The following is a 21,995-nucleotide window of genomic DNA, read 5'->3' on the forward strand; positions in this document are numbered from 1 at the left end:
AGAATGAATGTTGAAGGACAAGGTAGATTTTATCATTAAATTGATAAGGAAGCTTTTAGGGTAATCACACAGTGCAGTCCAATATGTTGAGAGAATTAACTTGACAGAAAGCAAGCCATGCCGCAGCACTTCAAGACTGGTACTGAATTTCGAGTGATAAATAATAGAATAGCCTTGATCCTTAAGTGACCTTGGCAAGTCTTTTGTGGTCTCTAATTACAGGTTTGCTGATTTATTTATTTATTTATTTATTTTAAGGCTGGGCAGTAGGTCTTAATTATCACTTCTTCAAATTCTGTACTTTTCTGATGATTTTCCCACCTCCAGCCTTCTGGTCAACAGTGACACATCTTTTTGTTGAGTGGTGTGTTTGGGCTGGTTTGAGGGGGCCATAGGATGTGTGAAGAGAGGTCACAGGAGGTAAAGATGAATCACAGGACCTCAAATGACAGGCCTTGGTGATTACAGGTTCTAAGCAGGTAGGTAACATGATTGTGGCTATATGCTTAGGAAGGTGAAGTTCTTTACCTTCTAACGATCACCTTCTCTCTCACATTTCCCGCACAGCCCAGCTCCTAAAAGGATTGATTGTACTTGCTGTCTTTATTTCTTCAGCTCATATTCATACCTCACACTCACATTCCTCCCAATTGCCAGACTCCTAATCCATTTCTTTGTTGACTTTGACCTTGTCAGGCTTGCCCTTGCTTCTTTGGACTCTCCTTCTCGGTCTCTTCTGTCCACCCAGTATCCCCTCACATGTTGCCTGGACTCTCAACCCTCAGTCCTTGGCCACCTTCACCTAACAAGCCCTCCGTGAGCAGTGGTGCTCCCTCCTGTTCGGCCATTTTCCTCTGGCTTCAAAAGATTTGGGGCCCACATTTCACACAACGGTTTCATGTTGAGCATTTGAAGTGCTAAATCAACTCTGCTCCCATCTCCCCTTCTATCCTCATTTTCCCTTTTCCTCATTTACCATCTGTTTCTGAAGCTAATTTCTTGTTTTGAAAACCTTCAGTACTTCCTGGTACAAGGGAGGCAGTAAATAACACATGCACACTGGTGACCTCTGACTCTGTGCCTGTGGCCCGGTCTCTTGCTAGGGCTGTGCTGTCCACTACCATAGCCTCTATTCCCATGCAGCTACCAAAATACAAATGCAGTAAAATTAAGTAAAATTCAGTTCCTGCACACAAGGGAGAGAGAATCATGAAACCCACACCTTGTTCACAGATTTAGTAGTTCAAGGCTAAGCATGTGTCAGGGATGTGATGCAAGTTCAAGAGGGGCCAAGGGCTGGAGGATGAGAGATGGGGGTCATTACACAAAGACCCTCACCAGTGGCTATTGACAGGGATAAGGGATGCATATGCTAAATCCTGAATGATGACCATGGTGCATAGTTTTTTGGTACTTTCTTTTTTTTTAAATTTTTTTTTAAAGATTTTATTTATTTGAGAGAGAGAGAATGAGAGATAGCACATGAGAGGGAGGAGGGTCAGAGGGAGAAGCAGACTCCCCGCCGAGCAGGGAGCCCGATGTGGGACTTGATCCCGGGACTCCAGGATCATGACCTGAGCCGAAGGCAGTCGCTTAACCAACTGAGCCACCCAGGCGCCCCGTTTTTTGGTGCTTTCTACCTGGTAAGGAAAAGGGATAGGTTTGGAGTAAATGACAGGAATTAAGACAGAGGAGTGATAGGACTGCACATGGGTCTTGTGAACTCCAGAGGGAACTTGGTCAAGATGGCAAGGGGATGGGGCAGCCTGCAGCAGCAGGACATTGGAGAAATGACCAAATCCATGTTCTCTGGTTTCTTAAGCAGATAGAGAAAGAATGTTTGTCCTTGGAGAGGATATTGAGGGACTCAGCTTCACATAAGAACCTAGTTTTCACCTGCTTTGGGAGAAGCAGAGTATGGTTGATGGAGGGTATTTTGTCTGTAACAGGAGGGACAAGCAAGGGCTAATGGGCCTGTGGGGGGGGAATGTGTTATACATGATGGTGAGGATTAGGGAGACTTAGGGGCCAAGAGGATGTGTCACTTACTGTGTGTGTGTGTGCGTGTGTGCATGCGCACACACATGCATGCATTGGGCACCTCTGAAGTCCTCATGGTAAAACAGAAGAAACAGAATGGCTTTTCGGATCCTGAAGATGAAGATAAAGATGAAGTAGCTTGTGCATTAATTCATACACAGTGTACCCTTTGTGTATTAACTTCTTGGGGACAGTCAAACCATCTCATCAAATGAGGGATAAGAACTAAAACAGTGCTCTGAATTAATCTTTGGATAAGTTTTGTTATCGACACACCCATTTTGATACTCTTGTGTTAGACATACTTGGTCTTTCATTGAGGAATCTAAGAACTGGAGTTTCTGATTAGGCCCTGTAATGGTCTTGTCCAGAGTTGTCCGGAATGTATGTTAATAATTTCAGTTATTAACTTTTAGGCACTGCAACCTTTGCTAATATAAACTATGTTGTGCACTATTAGTCTTGGGCTAATGTCTTTCAGTATTTCTTTACCTTTTAAAACATTTCTTTTGTGATACATAGGCTAATTGCCTCCACAGTTCCTGCAAGATGGGAGGATATTCTTTTTACGTCCTGATCTGGGGCAGAGGGGGAGGGAGAGAGAGAATCTTTTTTTTTTTTTTAAACAATTTATTTATTTGAGAGAGAAAGAGACCATGAGCAGGGGGAGGGGCAGAGGGAAAAGCAGATTTCCCGCAGAGCAGGGAGGGAGCTTGATGCAGGGCTCGATCCCAGGACCCTGGGATCATGAGCTAAGCTGAAGGCAGACGCTTAACTGACTGAGCCACCCAGGTGCCTCAGGTGCAGTCTTGCCCATATGTCACATTGCTGTTCAGTAACATACTGTAAGATGAGTATGATTACTTACATTTTTTTTTTTTGGATGAGGAAAGTAACACACTTGTGAAAAGGAAAAAAGTTAGAAATGTAAAAAAAAAAGCAATTAGACTTTATAGGGTTTTCCCTCACTGCTCAGAGCTCTTTATCATTCTATTATCAACCATTCATCTGTGGATGAAAAATTTCTAAATGTCATTTAATTTTCATATAGCAAAGAATAAAAGATAAAAGAGATTTTTTAACACCTCATTTTTAAAAAAGATTTATTTACTTATTTTAGAGAGCATGAATCGGGAGAGGGGCAGAGGGAGAGGGTGAGAGAGAATCACAAGCAGACTCCCCACTTAGTGTGGGGCTCAATCCCATGACCCTGAGATCATGACCTGAGCCAAAATCAAGAGTCGAATGCTTAACTGACTGAGCCACACAGGCACCCAAAGCTAAAAGAGATTTTTAAAGATTGGTAAAACAAATGAGAAATAGATGTTTTAATTTCTATATTAAATATAAGGATCTGTTGAGCATTTTCTTCCACTTGCTGCTTCAGAAGTCACATAGCAATTGGAACCCAAAGTGTATTTTTTGAGCTCATAGTCTCCGCTCTTAAATTGCTGACTGGCACCGTTGTAGCCATCGAGACACTTTTGGGTTTTTTTTTCAGCTCCAATTAGTTTTAAATATGTATTTCACTTAGTTTTTAAAAGAATTGTCATTAAGTAAGAATGATGGGGCTGTGGTCATTTGTAGGTTGACTAGGGAACATTTGTGTCTTCATTACGGTATGTTCACAAGTCAGTACATCATTACTGTTTGTCTTAACAGAATTTAAAAGTCTATATGTATCTATTATGTATAGATTTATTTCTTGGTAAATGTATAGACTGAAGTGGCTTTCTAGGAAGGATGAGTCATTTTCTTGAGTGGATACTAATTCAAGTGCACATATCTGTGACTGTGTTGTACCTTACGCTCCCTGTCAACACATAGTTCTTTGGCACTTTGCCTTTTGAGAATGTCATCATCTCCTAACAGTTATGTTCTCAAAAGGCTGGAGAGAGAGGAATTGAAAAGAAAGGCAGAGGAGGAAAGACTTCGCCTAGAAGAGGAAGCCCGTAAGCAGGAAGAGGAAAAGAAGCGGCAGGAAGAGGAAGAAAAAAGAAAGGCAGAAGAGGAGGCTAAGAGAAAGGCCAAGGAGGAGCTGTTATTAAAAGAAGAGCAAGAAAAGGAAAAACAAGAAAAAGAAAAGCAGGAAAAGGAAAAACAAGAAAAAGAAAAGCAAGAAAAGGTCATGATTGAAAAGCAGGTACTGTATGAGTCTTCATATGGACTCTCCTTATGGGCTTTAGTTAATATTAGGTAAAGTGAATTAAATTTGAATGACTCATAATATTTACTTGAAGTTTTTTCTTTAACTGGGCTGGCTATTAAGTATGAGTTACTTTGGGCAATAAAAGTGAAGTTTATAGTGTTTGCTGTATGTCAGTTCACATTCCCCAAAAGGCAGACCCTAGGATGAGAATTTGGGTGCCGGTAATTTATTTGGGATAAGATCCCAGGAAGCTGGTAGGGAAGTGAGAGGAAATCCTGTATAAGTGAACTGATTAGTAGCTTATTGTGGACCACTGGGAGTTAGTCCCTTTGGATTCTCTAAGAGACTGCAATATGCCTTAGAATTGTCCCTCTGAGGGGTGAGGAAACTGGATTAGTTGTGAACTCCTGCCTCTCATGGTTGTAGGTCATTACTTGGGGAATTAAGTTTCTGAAACTCCTGGGGTGCTTGGGTGGCTCATTTGTTTGGGCATCCAACTCTTGATTCTGGCTCCAGTTGTGGTCTTGTGCTCATGGGATCGAGCCCCATTTCAGGCTCCACGCTCAGTGTGGAGTCTGCTTGGGATTCTTTACCTTTTCCTCTCCCTCCCCCTTTGCCCCCCCCGCTTGCATTTGTGCATGCATGCTCTCTCTAATAAATCTTGAAAAGAAAAAACAAAAGTTTCTGAAACTCCTGACCAGATGCACATGGCTAGAAACTGCCCTCAGACACAGAAAGACTTTGGCAGGCAGTATGGGAACGATCTGCAGGTAATTTGCATGGTGGACTGAGGGTATATGAGTGAGGCCTGGCCATGTCTACTGTGTCATAGAGCAGGCTGTGTAAATCCACACCGAATATTGAAACAACATCCACTTTGAGGTAGATGATAAAGTAGAAGGACATGTGCATACCCCAAGGAATCCCACTTTCTTAGCTTAGTAAAGTCTGTGCCTTGGTTTTCCTGTTTCTGTCAGAAGGAAGCAGCAGAAGCAAAGGCCCAGGAGGCAGCTAAACAGATGCGTCTAGAAAGAGAACAGATCATGCTGCAAATTGAGCAGGAGCGACTGGAGAGGAAGAAGGTAAGAGCTAAGGATCAGGAGGAGTTAAGGTGAGGCAAGAACAGGAAATGAATCTAGTTCTGTTCTGTAGTTTTTGGGTAGAGTAATCTTAAAATTACCTAATTAGATCAAGTTTGTTGGTAGTGCTGTTCAGCTCTTCTCTATCTCCATTGGTTTTCTGTCATCTTGTTCTATTAGTAACCGAGAGAAGAGTGTTAAAAGCTCTATTTGTGATTATGGATTTATCCATTTGTTTTATATGTTTTTGAAGCTCTGCTGTTAGGTGAATACATATTTCAGATTATTAAATTTTCCTGTTGAATTGACTCTTTTATCACTAATATATCTTTATCTCCAGTAATAATTGTCTTAAAGTCCACTTTGTCAGACTTTTTATGGTTAGTGTCTACATGGTAAATATTTTTCCATCCTTTTACTTTGAACCTATGTGTGTCCTTATAAGTATGTCTCTTGTAAACAGCATATAGTTAGGACTTGTTATTTTAATCCAATTTCACAGTCTTTGTCTTTTCATTGGAGTGTTTCGTCCATTTACATTTAACGTGATTAGGGATAAAGTTGGGTTTAAGGAGGCTGATGATAAAGTTCCATTCCCAAGGTGTCCTAGATCCAGCCCAGGCTTTGTACTACTTTAGGCCCGAGAGCTAGGAGACCAATCTCTGGCCTCCCCTCCTGACCTGCACCTCAGCTTCACTTTCTCTAGGGTGGTCCTTTAGAATGGCAAGTGGTGATTTGTTGATTTTTAGGTAACCTACAGAGAGGAAGGAAAAAGATGGGATCTAAACTGTTGATTCTAGATACTAGTTCACTTCTCAAGCATTTGACCTTGTTCATAGGGCAGAGGTGTATATCTGCAAAACCAATGGAAAACCTTTCTGTACTCATTATCCTCTGCTAATGTTTCTCTTTTATAAGTTTTCTGACATATGAATTTGCATATAGACCCAGCTGCTTTTATATGTATTTGGTATTATAGTCCTCTTACCTGATTCTTTTTGGTTTCCAGAGAATTGATGAAATCATGAAGAGAACAAGGAAGAGCGATGTGTCTCTAGAAGTGAAGGTAGGTGTTCAGAGTGCCATTTTAGTAGTTTATGGACTGAGGAGAAAAGAATGGCACAGTATCTTCAGTGGAATTGTAGATCTTGGAGAGGAACAGCCAGAAAAATTGAATTCTTCCTACTTTGTTCCTGACTAGATTAAGGAGGCTCTATGTACCTGGAAGGGAAGAGAAGTCTAAGAGGAGTTTCAGAGACAGGGTGGTAATGAAAAATTTCCTCCGAGAAGTGGGGGTAGGGATGCAGAGAGAGGCACAGTAGTCCCTGAATAAAACAGAAAATGGTGGGGCGCCTGGGTGGCTCAGTCATTAAGCGTCTGCCTTCGGCTTGGGTCATGGTCCCAGCGTCCTGGTATCAAGCCCCGCATCAGGCTTCCTGCTCCAGGGAAGCCTGCTTCTCCCTCTCCCACTCCCCCTGCTTGTGTTCCCTCTCTCTCCGTGTCTCTCTCTGTCAAATAAATAAATAAAATCTTAAAAAAAAATAGAAAATGGTGACATATTAATAAGGGAAACACAGCTGATTTGTAATAAACTCAAAAGATTCCAAGAATTACCATGGAACAAGGCAGATGGCTCAGCACAGTTCCAAATATCCTTTGATGCTTTTCAGAAGCACTTGTCTTTCTGTGTAAAGTCATCTTTCCCTGTATTTGTTTTCAGAAAGAAGACCCAAAGGTGGAGCTTCAGTCTGCTGTGTGTGTGGAAAAAGAGACAAAACCAGTTGTCCTGAACAAAATAGGTGAGTGTGAGAACTGGTTCTCGGGTTCTTCCTTTCAGCAGGTACAGGCTCATAACACTTCCTGCGGGGGACAAACCCCCTTGGGTCTTAAGAGCATTACTGCTGGAAGGGGACTGTGTAGTTTCCCTTCTGGTGGAGTCTCCATCTCTACCACATGTCTGTCAGCTCCATTCAGAAAGTGGTACTCTACTAGTCCCAGCACAGAAAGCTGGCCACCTCCTGGCCCATACTACTTTCTAGGGAGTTTAACAGCTGGTCAGGTTCTATTCAGAACTGACTCTGCTATTCTACAGTGGTTTCTACTGTCTTCCAGACTTCCGGGCAGTCCAGCTCTTCTCTCTCAAGTACACTTAAAACTCCTTAGATGTGAATATATCATGGCAACCAAAGTCAGAAGGGCGTGTCCATCTCAGAGGCACTCTACATCTCTCCTTTGCCTTGGGGCTCAAGAAAATGCTATACAAAGCCTGGGGACCTGCACAGTATAAGACACCAAGCCTCCTGGGTGGGTCAGGAGCCCTGCACAGAGACTGATGATGTCATTAGTCTTCTTTTCCCTGTGTGAAGCTGATGACATGGATTTTGTTTGTTTGTTTGTTTTGCAAAAGATGTTGCACTGTTGGTAAAGCAGAGGATTAAATTAATTGCCTCTATATATTTCCTCTGTTATTTCATTGTTCTGGATATTTTATGGTTAACAGAATGATTTTTGTCTTCTCAATCAGAAATAAATGGATTAAACACCTGCCAGGAAGTTAATGGTATGGGGCATACTGCCCCAGAAACTTTTCCTCGAGACATTTTCTCTAATGGGCTTAAACCAGTTGGGGGACTTGTTCATCTGGACACCCTTGATGGGAAATCAAACAGTCTGGATGATTCAACTGAAGAGGTTCAGTCTATGGATGTGAGGTAAGTTGATTTATTTTGCATATGAGCCTCATCTCTTCTCCAAACGCCTCCGCTGCCTCTTCATTGACTTTTTTCATCTTTTATACACCTGAATCAACTAAAGTAGGTTCCATTGGCATTCAGGAAAGCTATCAGTGGTTTATTAGTGTCTTAGGTTGGTTCCTTAGAAGTAGAGCCTGGGAGGGGTGCCTGGGTGGCTCAGTGGGTTGAGTGTCCAACTCTTGGTTTCAGGTCAGTTCACGATCTCATGGGTCATGGGATTGAGCCCCATGTCTGGCTCTATGCTCAGCGGGGAGTCTGCTTGAAGGTTCTCGCTCTCTGCCCCTCCGCCACTTGTGCATGCGTACGTGTGTGTGTGTGTGTGTGCACGCGCATGTGCATGTGCTCTCTCTCTCAAATAAATAAATATTAAAAAAAGAAGTAGAGCCTGGGATAGGTATTCTAAGGCATGGGATTTATAGGGAAATAGTCCTCTGGAGCAAGTGGAGGATGGGAAGCAGGATGGGGCAGGGGAAGTCACTAAGCAAGGATTATTTCAGTTGATCCTATGGGAGCTCTGGAGGATGAACTTCTACCAGAGAGTGGTCTGATTAAGGGAGGCAGCCTTTGTGCCACTGTATGCATCAGTCATTGAGTGTGATCACCCAAGGTGGGGGATGCAGGTCTAACTACTGTGGGCATAGGGCTCCTGTCAGCCAAAGGCAGTTGTTCAGAGAAAGGGTGGCAGCTATGAGCTATTAGCAGCCCGCTCTCTCTGCAGCTGGAAGATGGCTGCACCTACAGCCAAAGGGGATCTGAGTGGAACACCAACAGGACTCACTGTATCCAGTGTCTTATGTTAAATAAACTTGATAAGGAATCTCATTTGCTCTCAGGTGCTAAAATCTTATGGAATTCTTAAACTAATGTGTTTGTAGATGATATCACCTGGCAAATTAATCCCAATCAAAAGGAGAACTCAGCATGTGGTTGGGGCAGAAACATTGAAAGAGAGAGCCTTGGGCAGGGCAGTTGAGTGGGAGCAGCAGTCTGAGTCCGGAGGCAGTGACAGTGTTTTGCAAAAGTTCTGTCAGAGCTCCAGCTGGCCAGAGCTTTACCCTTCTCTCCTTGGCTGTGAATTCTCAGCTTCGTCTGGGGAGGAGGGTATTTCCTAGGGCGCAGTGATTGTAAATATCCCAGCTTGTGCATCCTGGCCTTGAGCCAGATATGTAAAAACCCAGGGTTCAGCATCCCGTCACCAGTAGAGCAAATTCTACAGAGACAGCCCTTGCCTCCATCGTAGGTCTCCTCAGCCCCCAGGGCAAAACACCTGAGGCATCTTAAACATTAAGGCAACATCTCTGCCCCCACCCCATGTTGAGCCTACCTCTGCTTATTCTTTATGTCTCTGGGAGTCAGGTAGGGGATAAGACAGCACCCGGCAGGGTTTAAGAAAGTGAAGGGACTTTGTATGTGCTCCGAGTTCTCCTGTGGCCGCCTCTGCATTTAGAGAGAGATGACTCCTGGAGGTTGTGCCCAAGCTTGTGGAATTTTCTCCTCACGCTCTGACCAGCTGTTTAAACCCAGGGAAAGGAGGCAAGGTAAGGTGGAGATGGGGTGGGTGTTTCTGCTGATGGGGCAGTTTTCCCAGGCTCCAGCCATCAGAAGTGGTGTTAGGTCTTCTACTGCCCCTTAACTAGGCTGAGTATGAGGGAGACGGATTTTCTGAGTTTCTTCAGTTCAGCTGGTTTTTGTAGATTCTTCTCTCAGATCTTATCAAGGAAGAAAAGAACAGTCAAACCTGGCAACAGCCTTACTCTGGCTGTTAAGAAAGACTCCGAGTGATGGGACCTCACATGCCAGCCCACCACTCATCTGAGCTAGGCCTCTGGTTGACACAGCTGTGAAACTCCTTCCATCTCTAGGTTGAAGAGAGAGAGAACCAGGCCTGCTGGGCAGGAGTTGGATAAATCAGGGTGGAGTGGGGCCTCACTTTAGAGAAGGAACATGGGAGAGATTTGCTCTGCAGGTGACTGAGTGGATGGTGGGGTCCTTATTAACAATGGCTCCCTGGGGCGCCTGGGTGGCTCAGTCGTTAAGTGTCTGCCTTCGGCTCAGGTCATGATCCCAGGGTCCTGGGATCGAGCCTCGCATCGGACTCCCCGCTCCGCGGGAAGTCTGCTTCTCCCTCTCACTCCCCCTGCTTGTGTTCCCTCTCTCGCTGTGTCTCTCTCTGTCAAATAAGTAAAATCTTAAAAAAAAAAAAAAAAATGGCTCCCACCTAAACTGAACACTTACTGCAGGTGGCTCCATGCAGACTTCCTCGGTATGATCACATCACGCTCAAAGGAGCCCTGGTAGGGAGAAATGATTATTCACCCCATTGTACAGCAGAAGAAACTGAAGCCAGGGGAGAAAAAGCAGCTTGTCCAAAGTGGCACTGCGAAAGAAAAGTGGCACCAGGTGCCCCAGTGCTGACTAGGGCCCTTCCTCAGCTCAGTTTTAACTTCTAGCATTTCCTTTCTATTTGGTTTTCCCATTTTGAAGGTTTTGGAAGTGGTTGGCTTCTCTGCAGTGCTGGTGCCTTTGGTTTTTATTTTCTTTCTTCCTGTGGACAGTGTGAACTTGGCCTTCACAGCCCTGCTCAGTCCACTTCCCTTGTTCTCCTCCATGGGGGCCTTGTGTCTATCAGTGTCTCAGAGTTGACCTAACTTGTATTTTGTGTAGTATGTTTCACACCAGCTCTGGCTCTAAATGCATCTTCTCTAGAAAAGGACTATAACCAAATATTGCAAATAGAATTAATTTTTGCCCTTTCTCTCTCTCTACCTCTCTCCTTCTCTTCCCCTCCCCACATTCCAGTCCTGTTTCAAAGGAAGAGCTTATCTCCATCCCAGAATTTTCACCAGTAAGTGAAATGATTCCTGGGGTGTCTCTGGACCAAAATGGAACTGGTAATGCCCGAGCACTTCAAGATCTCTTAGATTTCACCGGCCCCCCCATGTACCCCAAGCGATCCAGTGAAAATCTCAGCCTGGATGACTGTAACAAAAACCTGATTGAAGGATTTAACAGTCCTGGCCAAGAAAATACTCTGAACACCTTCTGTTGACAAATACATCTCTTCAATGAAAGGTACAGTACAGTCTTTTGATTATAGTCTAAATTTATACCTTTCCAACTGGGGTTTGTGAAGGTGGGATAAACATCACTCAGTCTCTTGGATGGTCAGTTTTATTTGAAAAATACAAACGTGAACATGAATACGGGTGTCACCCGTTTTTCAAAAGTTCTGCACTATGCCAAATGTAGTTTACAAAAGACCTACATTAGTATCTGTTTATATTAACTGAAAGTAATCCAAAGAGGGTTTCACTCTTACAAAAAAAAAGACAAAATGTGAAAATAGTATTCAGTGTTCATCTTGGAGCCAGCTGTTACAGAAGCATGAGAGTGGTGAGAGAGTAGCTCCGCCAAGCTCCTTCCTGAGAACTGCACTCAGCATTCAGCTACCATAGCTTTGCACTGTCTGTGAGCATCTGTGCTTTATCTCCATTTATTTTGCACATCCATTGGCAAGATGTGTCCTAAAGTATCAGAAAAGCCTAAGGTTATTTTTGAGCCTGGAAATGCTCAAAAATTTTTTCATGTAAGTTACTGGTAATTGCTTCTTCACCTTATGCCATTACAGAAGGTTTCATAGGAAGGTTCTTTCAGATGGGGGGAAAACCTGTATATAGTATATACTGCAACACATACACAGTAATCGAGATGGATTTCAAGTAAATCCTTTGTATGAGAGCCTTCATTGCCACACTCCACCATGCCTGCCCCTGCTGTTCAGGGTTTGTGGATGGGTGTTGAGAAGCACTGCTTAAAGTTTGACCAGCCATTTGTCTGGAGTAGCACCATTTTTAGAGGCAAAGAGAGAATGCTGTAATAGTGGTGCAAGGTGGGTTTTGTTTTGTTTTGTTTTAGATTTTTTATTTATTTGACACAGAGAGGGGGAGAGAGGGAGAGAGCAAGCACAAGCAGGGGAAGCAGCAGGCAGGGAAGAAGCAGGCTCCCTGCTGAGCAAGGAGCCTGATGTGGGGCTCTATCCCAGGACCCTGGGATCATGACCTGAGCCGAAGACAGATGCTTAACCGACTGAGCCACCCAGGCGCCCCACAAGGTGGTATTAATAAAATGAATGTCTCCCCTAGTTTTACTCAGTGACCTTCCACATTCTATCTGCAGTCGTTTATATACAGTGATGAGCATTAGGCCAAACGATTTGCTGTTCTATTGACCTATCTTTTATTTTTATTTATTTTTTTTAAAGATTTTATGTATTTATTTGACGGAGAGAGAGTGAGAGAGGGAACACAAGCAGGGGGAGTGGGAGAGGGAGAAGCAGGTTTCCCGCTGAGCAGGGAGCCCGATGAGGGGCTCGATCCCAGGACCCTGGGATCATAACCTGAGCCGAAGGCAGACGCTTAATGACTGAGCCACCCAGGCACCCCTTGACCCATCTTTTAAAGCAAACATTTATTCTTGGATCACACCTGAGGGAGTGGAGGAATGGAGAACTGAAGTTTGTGTCCCAAAGCTTTTGTTCCCCGCCTTTGGCCTTTTTTATTGCCAAAATGGGTTATAAACACTCTGCATTTGTGTGACTTAGTTATACATACCTCACATTGGATTTACTTCAGTTGGGGGCTTATTTGTTTTTGATGGATGAAAACATAATTAGAATCTATCATCAAATCCTTTCATAACTTAATTCCAATTGTCCTCCCATTTTAGACTCTTCAAAACATTTTTTTAAAAGATTTTATTTATTTGACAGAGGGAGAGAGCGACAGCAGGAACACAAGCAGGGGGAGTGGGAGAGGGAGAAGCAGGCTTCCCGTTGAGCAGGGAGCCCGACGCGGGGCTCGATCCCAGGACCCTGAGATCATGACCTGAGCTGAAGGCAGATGCTTAATGACTGAGCCACCCAGGCGCCCCTCTTCAAAACATTTTTATATTCTCAGCACACTCTCACTTTCTTTTTTAAAAATTTTATTTAAATTCAACTAATTAACATCATTAGTTTCAGAGGTGGAGTTCAGTAATTCATCATTTGCATATAACAGCCAGTGCTCATTACATCACGTGCCTTCCTTAATGACCATCACCCAGTTACCCCATCCCCCCACCCACCTCCCTTCCAGCAATCCTCAGTTTCCTAGAGTTAAGTGTCTCTTATGCTCCACTCCTATAACACAACTTCAGTGCCTGATATGATATAGTTCAACCTTTCTGTTTCTCAAATGAGGAAACATGGAGTTCCTGGCTGGCTCAGTGAGTAGAGCATGCAGCTCTTGATGATGGGGTTGTGAGTTCAAGCCCCATGTTGGGCATAGAGCCTACTAAAAAGAATATTAAAGTCTATTTTGGGGCACCTGCCTGGGTCAGTCGGAAGAGCACGAGACTCTTGATCTCAGGGAGTTTGAGCCCCATGTTGGGTGCAGAGCTTACTTAAGTAAAATCAAATGAGGAAACAGGTTGGGGAGGCCACATGACCAAGGTCACTGTATTTTGTATACATCTTCCTGTGCTCAGCTTTTGGCTGTAGACAGTGCATCTCTTCTCTTGACTCTTGGGAAAGAAGTTGTGGCCCTTTCACACATGAAAGGGAATGCATGGCAGGTAATTTTTAGAATAAACCATGTCCCTAGAGAGTATTATGCTAAGTGAAATAAGTCAGCAAGAGAAAGACAAATACCATATGATTTCATTCATATGTGGAATTTGAGAAACCTAACAAGCAAAAGGGGGAAAAAAAAGGCAAACCAAGAAACAGACTCTCTTTTTTATTATGTTATGTTAGTCACCATACATCATTAGTTTTTGATGCAGTGTTCCATGATTCATTGTTTGCGTATAACACCCAGTGCTCCATTCAATACGTGCCCTCCTTAATACCCATCACCAGGCTAACCCATCCCCTCACCCCCCTCCCTTCTAGAACCCTCAGTTTGTTTCTCAGAGTCCATAGTCTCTCATGGTTCATCTACCCCTCCGATTCCCCCCTCCTTCATTTTTCCCTTCCTTCTCCTAATGTCCTTCATGCTATTGAAACAGACTCTGAACTCTAGAGAACAAACTGATGGTTACCAGAAGGGAGGTGGTTGGGTGGATGGGTGAGACATGTGATGGGGATGAAAGAGGGCACTCGTGCTGATGAGCACAGGGTGATGTAAGTGTAAGTGTTGAATCACTATATTGTACACCTGAAACTACCAGTACACTGTATGTTAACTGAATTAAAAACTTTAAAAAGAATGGGATAGAAATATATATAAGCATGTGTTTTGTTAGTTGTTTGTTTAGACTGCATTTGGCTTCTTAAATAAGTTCTCTTCTGAAAGCTTAAAATGTGTTGGGGGGTTTTTGTTGTCATAATGGCTGGGGGCAGCACTGCCATTTAGAAAGCAGAGTTCGGGACATTAAGTATCCTGCAGGTTTTAGGACGTCCCACCCAAAGAGAATTTGGCCACTTAATAGAATAGACCTACCCAAAATGCTGTAGCACCTCAGTTGAAACATACTTTATGAGCCAAGGAAAATATTACCAAGGTATAAAGTCCCAGACAGTGTGATCATTGTAGTGAGAGAGAATGGGTACAACGTGGTCTCTTCATTGATTTCACGTGGTTTTGTTTTTGAATTGACACAGGTGGTGTTTGGAGAACCCATGAAGCTGCTGGTAGTCAAGTCCAAGCTGCTGGTCCTCTGAAGAAGCTTCTGTTGTCCTAAATCCCTGGATTCCAAATTATTAGATCAAAATGTAACTGTATATTCCTAGTTAGTATGTCAAACACTGGCCACTCTTGATAGAAACCTTGAAACATTGCCCTTGTTGGGCTTTAGCAAAGTTTCATGTTACAGTTCTACTTATGAGCTTCAGCTGCTGATAAAGCACTTCCTGTACTACTTTATTATCATAGTGATCCCCCGAATAGCCCAGGTGATTCTGTGTTGGAAATTCACCTTATAACTGTTCTTATTCCCAAAGTTGGAGTACATAAACATGTAGATGTCTTTTCCTATAAATATTCTAGACATTAACCCAGACTCTACTTAAACATATATACTGAACTTGGGCTGCTTATTTCCTTGTCTGTGTTTAGAAGAAGAAATTCCAGAGGGTTTTCCCCCTTCTCTGGGGTTTCTTTGTTGGAAGTTACTATCAAGAAGCTTTTTTTTATATATTAAGCTTAGCCACCTGTAAAATGTGTTGCCCCACATTACTCCTTGGGGACCTAACAGAATAAGTCTGGTTGATTATGGAAACAAGCACTGCGGAATGATTTCTGTTCACTTATGCATTTTCTTGTAGACGTAGGTACTTCAGTCTAGCAAGGATCTTGTCATTGTTGCACCTTAAAAAATCTCCAAGCCATTGAGTGGCTTTTGGACCGAAGGAAGTTTGAATGAATTGTGTGTCTCATGCACAGGTGGTTGGTTTTCATGTTGTTGCTATTGCTTTTTTCTTGGATCTTGGGGCCCTTGTTTGTTTGCTCCTGTGTTTGCTCAACTCTGATGAAGCCAGGCACAAGTGAAAATGATAGTGCTCTGGAACAAGGGGGCCCTGAACTGGACCCAATATATCACTTTAATAGACTTCAACATAAAAACATCTGAACGGGGGACAAATGACACTAGAATGTATACTCCATGTGTTTCATGCACATTTTCAAAACACATATAATGTGTTTTCTTAATTTTATTTCTTGTGGTGAAATGTGACTTTCAAATTAAAATGACCTTTCTTTGAAACTGTTTTTTGACTTGTACAATAAAGCGTTTCGAGAGATCCATAATTTTGACTGAGGTTTGCAACCAGGAGATAAAAAGAAGTCTCAATAGTAATCTTGTTCATGTGCTTTTAAAATCAGCTACAGTTTAAGACTTTATTAGTTATGGAAACTGTGTATGTTTGTGTATGTATATATATTAAATAAAATACATGCCTCCAGTAACGCGGTGCCATTGATCTTGATGCATATTAGGGGAAAATCCCTTTTATGACAAGCACACAGAAAATGATAGCATGGTCTGACTTTCAAAAAATGCCTCACCATCTTTCTTACAGCTTTATTTTGCTAAATGTTTGTTTTGTTGTGATCCGTTGTACCTCACAGCACCATTGTGACCATGGTGATGCCTCATTTGCATGATGTGTACGTTGTGTTTAACATGAAATACATTTTCATTGAAAAGTCTGATGGCTTGCTAGTGTTTTGTTTGTTTCTGTAGGCTAAGTGAAGAAATGTTCTGAAACCAAATCACATTTTTAAAAACCTATGTGGAGAAAAACCAAAAATCCTGTGTTGGTGTCCTTTCCTTGTCAAACTCATTAAAATTTCTCTGTTGTCAGTTCCAAGTGCAGCCAACTGTGGAAATAAGCTTAAGTGTTGAGCTGTCCCCAGGACAAGATGAACTTCTAGGTACAGTAAAGTTGCTGTACTTTTATACCACTGATGTAGGCAATTCTAGCTAGCTAAGATGCGGTTAACCTTAGTGTAATCCACAAAAACATTCCACATAGCAATCTGGCATTTAAACAACTATAATGGGTATGGTGACCCTTATTTTCCAGTAAGCTAAACCCAGACCAGCTTTTTTTTTTTTTTTTTTTTTTGTATCTGATTCACGGCTTGTCTATATAGCCTGGGAGACTGTACCAGCCAAGACCAACAGCCAGGAGGGCAGAACTGGAATGGGAATGTTGGAACCCTCATGATAACTTTCTGGGCTGCCGTCTCTGAAGCCAGGGATCCAGTCAATGCAGCCCACCTCAGCTCTGCTGACAAAACCTCTGTTGAGGGCACAGGAGTGGACATTCTCTTTCCCTATGCTGGTCTTTGACAGTGGCATTACAAGTAGCTCTGTCATCTTGAGCCCTGGCCACAGGTCGTGGTGGTGGCCAGTCACTCCTAAGAGCAATTTTTATGAACATTCTAAATTTTTCTTAGTATGTTCAGGTTTTCTACTAGTCAAATGCTTTGTAAACTAAATTTGGAAAGCAAATGTAAAGAACTTTTGTTTCTAGAGGTGCATGGGGGCACATTACTCATTACTTTGGGGGCACAACACAGAGTGACCTCCATCCCCACTCTTCAGTATTGTCCAAGAAACACAATTATGTGAGAAAGTAGAGTGAGAATGCTTAGAAACGGAAAAGAGAAGCCTTTACAGATAGTGTTTGGGGGCGGGGCAGACCCAAGAGAAACAAATGAAAAACTCTTACAGTATTTTCACAGGTGAGCCAACTACTAAAGAAAAATCAGTAGTTTTCTTACACATTAACAATTAATAGGAAATTGATGTGAAGAAAACTCAGAAAATTCCTGGAAATAACAAGCTATATCTAAAACTTGATCGGGGGACATTAGATGTGAATGGAAAGACATGTCATGTCATCAGGTGGGAAAACTGTGTGTGAAGTAGGCTAATAGTAGGTAGCCCTCACATTTGTGCAGTATTTATAAATTAAATCAAGTCCCAGTCAATGGAATTTCTTTTTTTGCAACTTGTAAATATAATTATGCAGTACATGTAAGAAAGTAAATACAAAGCTAAGAAGCTTTAAAAAATGAGCTTTTAAAAAGGGAGAATTTCCCTGAACAAATAGCTAAATATTATAAAACTTCCGTAACTAAAACAGCATAGTCTGATAAATAGATTTTGGAATCAAAAATAGACATCAGTGACATACCCAAGAGACATGAGAATATAATGTATGACGGCGCAGGGGTGGACTATTTCTTCCTGTGGAAAGAGAGCATTTGGTTTAATGTCTCCTGAAGGTCAACTGAGTTTAGTATCTCTGGTGGGATGTGAATAAGGGCCCAGAAGTCAATGAGTAGATTATAAAGACAGGATCAGGGTCCAAGGTTGGGTACCAGTTTTGGTTCAAGGTTTAATTCAGGGGAAAATTTAGGCACAAGGCTTGGGACAAGCCTTTAAAGATCTTGAACAGATACCCCATCATGATCTCAAGAGGTGAGAAGCAGTGGCCTCTACTTGCCATGGTTTAAGCTGCTTCTGCAGGAATGTACCTGAAGAACAATACATTCTCAGTTCCTGCTGTACGTGAGGTGGTCCTAAGACTTCTCCAAGTTATGAGGTAGGTAGGAGAGGGTTACTTCCTTGAGGACAGAGAGCTAGAACTTGACAGAGCTGGGGCTGACTCCAGGGCCCCAGCTTTGGTACCTCCAGGGGAGTTGACAGGTTCTTCTGCCCCTGAGAGCAGCAGAAGCACTTTTGCTAGAGCAGGTGCTTACAGCTGAGAAGGGCCAGGACCCGCATGGGGAATCCTAGTTCTGAGTGTGCTTTAAAAAAAAAAAAAAAAAAACTATTGAGATATCTTTCACATACTATAAAAAGTATCTCCCTTTTGTACAACTCCATCTTTGATTCATTCACAAAGTTGTGCAACTATCACCACTGTCTAATTTTCATTTGAGTGTGCTTTTGTAAGTGTGTCTTCTCCATCCATTCACTCAAAGCAGCAGAGCTTGGTTGTATTATTAGTTCATGTCCCCATTGTACCTAGAAGCAAGAACATGGGATTTGAAAGTAGTATTCCCTGAACCAATCACTTCCCCATCTTCCTGTCTAACAGGCCAGATTAATGTGTTTATGTAACCTGATTTATGTGGGCTATTTTGTGTTGTTTCACATTCTCTTATAAATATTGGATCAAATGCCCAACACGGACTCAGATGCCCAGTGTGGGCCTTCTAAGTTGAAGAGAAACATGGAGTGGGTGAAACAATTAAAATGCTTTGAAAATTCTGAACCCTTGAAGACATAGGTGCCTTTAACAGTGACCATCAGGTCTGGTGGGCGTGGAATGGCTCTACTTGTTCTTGTTTTCGGGACAGATGGCCCATGTTAACCAGGAGGGAAATATTTTTCTTTTTTGACCCTAAGATCCAGGTCGGGGTCCAAGACAGTGGGCACTCCACACACGGTGGAAAGAAATCACCCTTGCTGCAGCCCAGAGCCTGAGAGTCACCTTGCAAAAGGCAGAGGGAGCCGGTAGGCTTCAGATGTGACACCTAGAGACTTCACTCCCCACCCCTCCCTTCAGCTGTGCAGTAAATAAGAGAGAAGCTTCTATGAAGCAGTTAGGAAATGCCAAAGTTTAATCCTTCCAATTGGCTCTGAGGGATGGTTGATGTTAAGGAAAAAAGTCTAAAGTGACCAGCCTTCTGGACTTCTAAGATAGTATTAAGGCAGGTTTTCCCCATGTCCCCTTATCTCAGGAAATGCAAAACACAAGGAATAGAGTTCCAAGGAATTGAACCTTTGTGTAAAATTAACTTCTTCAAATTAGAGCCAACAGCCCTGTTGACTGTACTTGTCTTTTAATCACATTTTCCTAACAGCGTGTGTATGCTCATCTTTGAAACAACCAGAAAGTTGTCAACAAAGAAGGGGTAGCTAAGAAGGGGCTAGGTCACGCACAGTAGACGTATGGAGAGCTTGTTGGAATGAATGTGGTCCGCAGGGTGGGATGCAAATATTGTTTTAGAACAAACAGAATCTTGCTGGTACCACCGGAAGGAAAGAATAAATTTCATTTGCTCAGGGGACCTGACCTTCGGAAAGGTTCTCAGGGGTCACTCCTGTGCAGTGACAGCTGGTATGGGGTGTTCAGTGTTCACTGATGGTAAGAAATTATCCAGAACATGGAATTAAGGCCAAAAGATAACTATATGCCCTTTCAAAGACCTGCTAAAGCCTGAGCAGCCCAAGGACCGCTGAATCTCAGGGGATGTAGCTTTGTATGACAGACCACGTGGTTGGACAGGACCCGGGCTCTGGAGTTATTTACTTGTAGACAGAAATTTGCAGATGACTTTTGTCTTACAGAAAAGCTAACTCTAAAGGTTATGTCTCTTTGTTGCTACAGGGCACTGAACAGTATTGTATCTAACTTTGTGATTTCATCCCAGCATTTGTTTCCCCACTAAACATACGTCCTGTGGTGCTGTGTGTATACCTACATCCATGTGCCCACCAAGCAGTCCCCATATCCTCCCCCGATCCAGTGTTGTCATCCTGTTCCTTAACGAATTCAACACGTTTTTGACCTATGCTCATGTATATTTGCATCACAGTTCTGCTTGTAACCTTTAGGAAGTTATACTTTGACGATGAGGAAGCCGTACATCCTCAGCAGGTTTGGGAAATTTTGAGCAGCTGCTATAATGGCTTTAAAAGGTTTACATTAAATGCTGATGTAGTGGATGTCATGGTGTACCACCTGGGTGGGCCTCCTCTTTAAGACTGAGGTATTTGGGGCACCTGGGTGGCTCAGTCGGTTAAGCGACGGCCTTCGGCTCAGGTCATGATCCTGGAGTCCCGGGATCGAGTCCCGCATCGGGCTCCCTGCTCATCGAGGAGCCTGCTTCTCCCTCTGACCCTCCCCCCTCTCATGTACTCTCTCTCTCTCTCTCATTCTCACTCTCTCAAAATAAATAAATAAATCTTTAAAAAAAGACTGAGGTATTTGTCCTTCCAGATGTCTCCTTCCAGATGCTGGAAGTACAGTTGGTGAGGCTTGTTGGTGGAGTTCCTCTCTAAGAATTGCCTTGACTAAGGGAGGCTGCCTCACCAAGGGTAAACCCCCTTACTTGGGTAGCCTGTATCCAATGGATAATTTGGTGTACAAAAACCCTTGCCTCAAGGTGGGCCAATTCAGAAAGTCTGTCTCAGCCTCAGAGCTGCTCCCTGTGGGTTCACCTGAGGCCTTTGTTGAGGCTGCATTGCAGCCCAAGTGTTCTCCCTCCTTCCTCCACTCCTCTGTGCACTCCCCACGTGCCTCCTGCATGCCAGCTGGTCTCAGACTCTGTTCCTGGAGAGCCAGACCTGAGCGAGCTAGGCATTGTACTAAGTGCTTTCCAAGCACTCTCCCTCTAAACCTTAGGAATGACTCTGAGACAAGCACTGTTGTTGTCATGCTCACTTTACCATGAGGACCAAGACAGGTGAAGTTGCTCATGGGAGGCCACATATGTCAGGAAGTACACAGCTGGGCTCCAAATCCAAGGTTTGCTTTTGAGCCTGTGCTTGCCTTGGCCTACTACACCTCAAAGTTCCTGCTTAGGGAAATCACACAGACTCAACCCTTTGAGGCTCTTGCCAATCGACACATCTCCTAGCTATATTTGCAAGTTTCCCAATTATTATTTGTAGTTGTGATGGGTACTGAGGTCAGGTCTGCTGTTACATATTTGTGTATTATTACAGTTTGGGATGAGACATTTATTTGTGTGATTCTTTAATGTCTGTCTCCTTCATTGTAAGCTTCTTGACATCAGGGCTGTCTAACTGCCTAATATTCCTACCACCTAACACAGGAATTCAGTAAATATTTGTGAGTGAATAAACACAGTTGTTACTAAGGAAATCATGAATTAAAATCCATGGCCTCTGATCTGCATATCTTTCTGCCAGACCCACATTCTAACATGGGATGACACTCTCAAGGATCCTGGTTTTTGTGTTTGCTTTTGGATTCCTTAGCACCTAGAACACCACCTGTCACAGAGTTGCCCCACAATAAATCTTTGTTAAATGAATGTTGTTGTTTAAATTGGGGATAAGTATACCAGTTTGGATGGTTCCACTGCACACAGCAGAAAGTGGCCTCAATTTTAAGGGTATTTATTAATCACATATATAATAAGCTCCAAAGGCAGCTCAATGACAGGATTCTGGGGCAGCATTTCTCTGAGTGTCTTGGCTTTAAGAAGGTTGCTGTGGGTGGCATCCCATCCTCATGTCATTATGGTCAAACGCATGAAGATGTTAGTAGCAGGCTGCTCCTTGTACAGCTCCCTTCTTATACCAGCAAGGAAACTCTATCGCAGAAGCTCCCAGCAGATATCTACTTCTCCTTGGCCAGTACTAAGTCTTATACTGACCCCGAAGATAATCGCTGGCCAAAGGGAAGGGGATGATCATGTATGTTAAAGTAATGCTAGCTTC

At 43.0% G+C, this 21,995-nt stretch overlaps 1 protein-coding gene across 14 annotated transcripts in view; it reads left to right on the forward strand.

The window, feature by feature from the left end:
* The window catches only part of MAP7D2 (MAP7 domain containing 2), a 102,670-nt gene extending 86,457 nt beyond the window's left edge, over positions 1–16,213 (forward strand). For 8 of the 14 annotated variants that reach the window (XM_027609114.1, XM_027609118.1, XM_027609121.1 and 5 more), the window contains 7 exons: positions 3,913–4,183; positions 5,167–5,271; positions 6,278–6,334; positions 6,989–7,067; positions 7,793–7,979; positions 10,821–11,093; positions 14,665–16,213. In XM_027609114.1, the coding sequence (XP_027464915.1) occupies positions 3,913–4,183; positions 5,167–5,271; positions 6,278–6,334; positions 6,989–7,067; positions 7,793–7,979; positions 10,821–11,070 (949 nt within the window). In that variant the 3' untranslated portion in view covers positions 11,071–11,093; positions 14,665–16,213. The remainder of the gene's footprint in view (positions 1–3,912; positions 4,184–5,166; positions 5,272–6,277; positions 6,335–6,988; positions 7,068–7,792; positions 7,980–10,820; positions 11,094–14,664) is intronic. The other 6 variants (XM_027609116.1, XM_027609120.1, XM_027609125.1 and 3 more) reach the window with 2 other exon arrangements.
* Positions 16,214–21,995: the final 5,782 nt, after the last annotated feature.

This window comes from Zalophus californianus, chromosome X (genome assembly GCF_009762305.2).
Source record: "Zalophus californianus isolate mZalCal1 chromosome X, mZalCal1.pri.v2, whole genome shotgun sequence".
NCBI classification, from domain to species: domain Eukaryota; kingdom Metazoa; phylum Chordata; class Mammalia; order Carnivora; family Otariidae; genus Zalophus; species Zalophus californianus.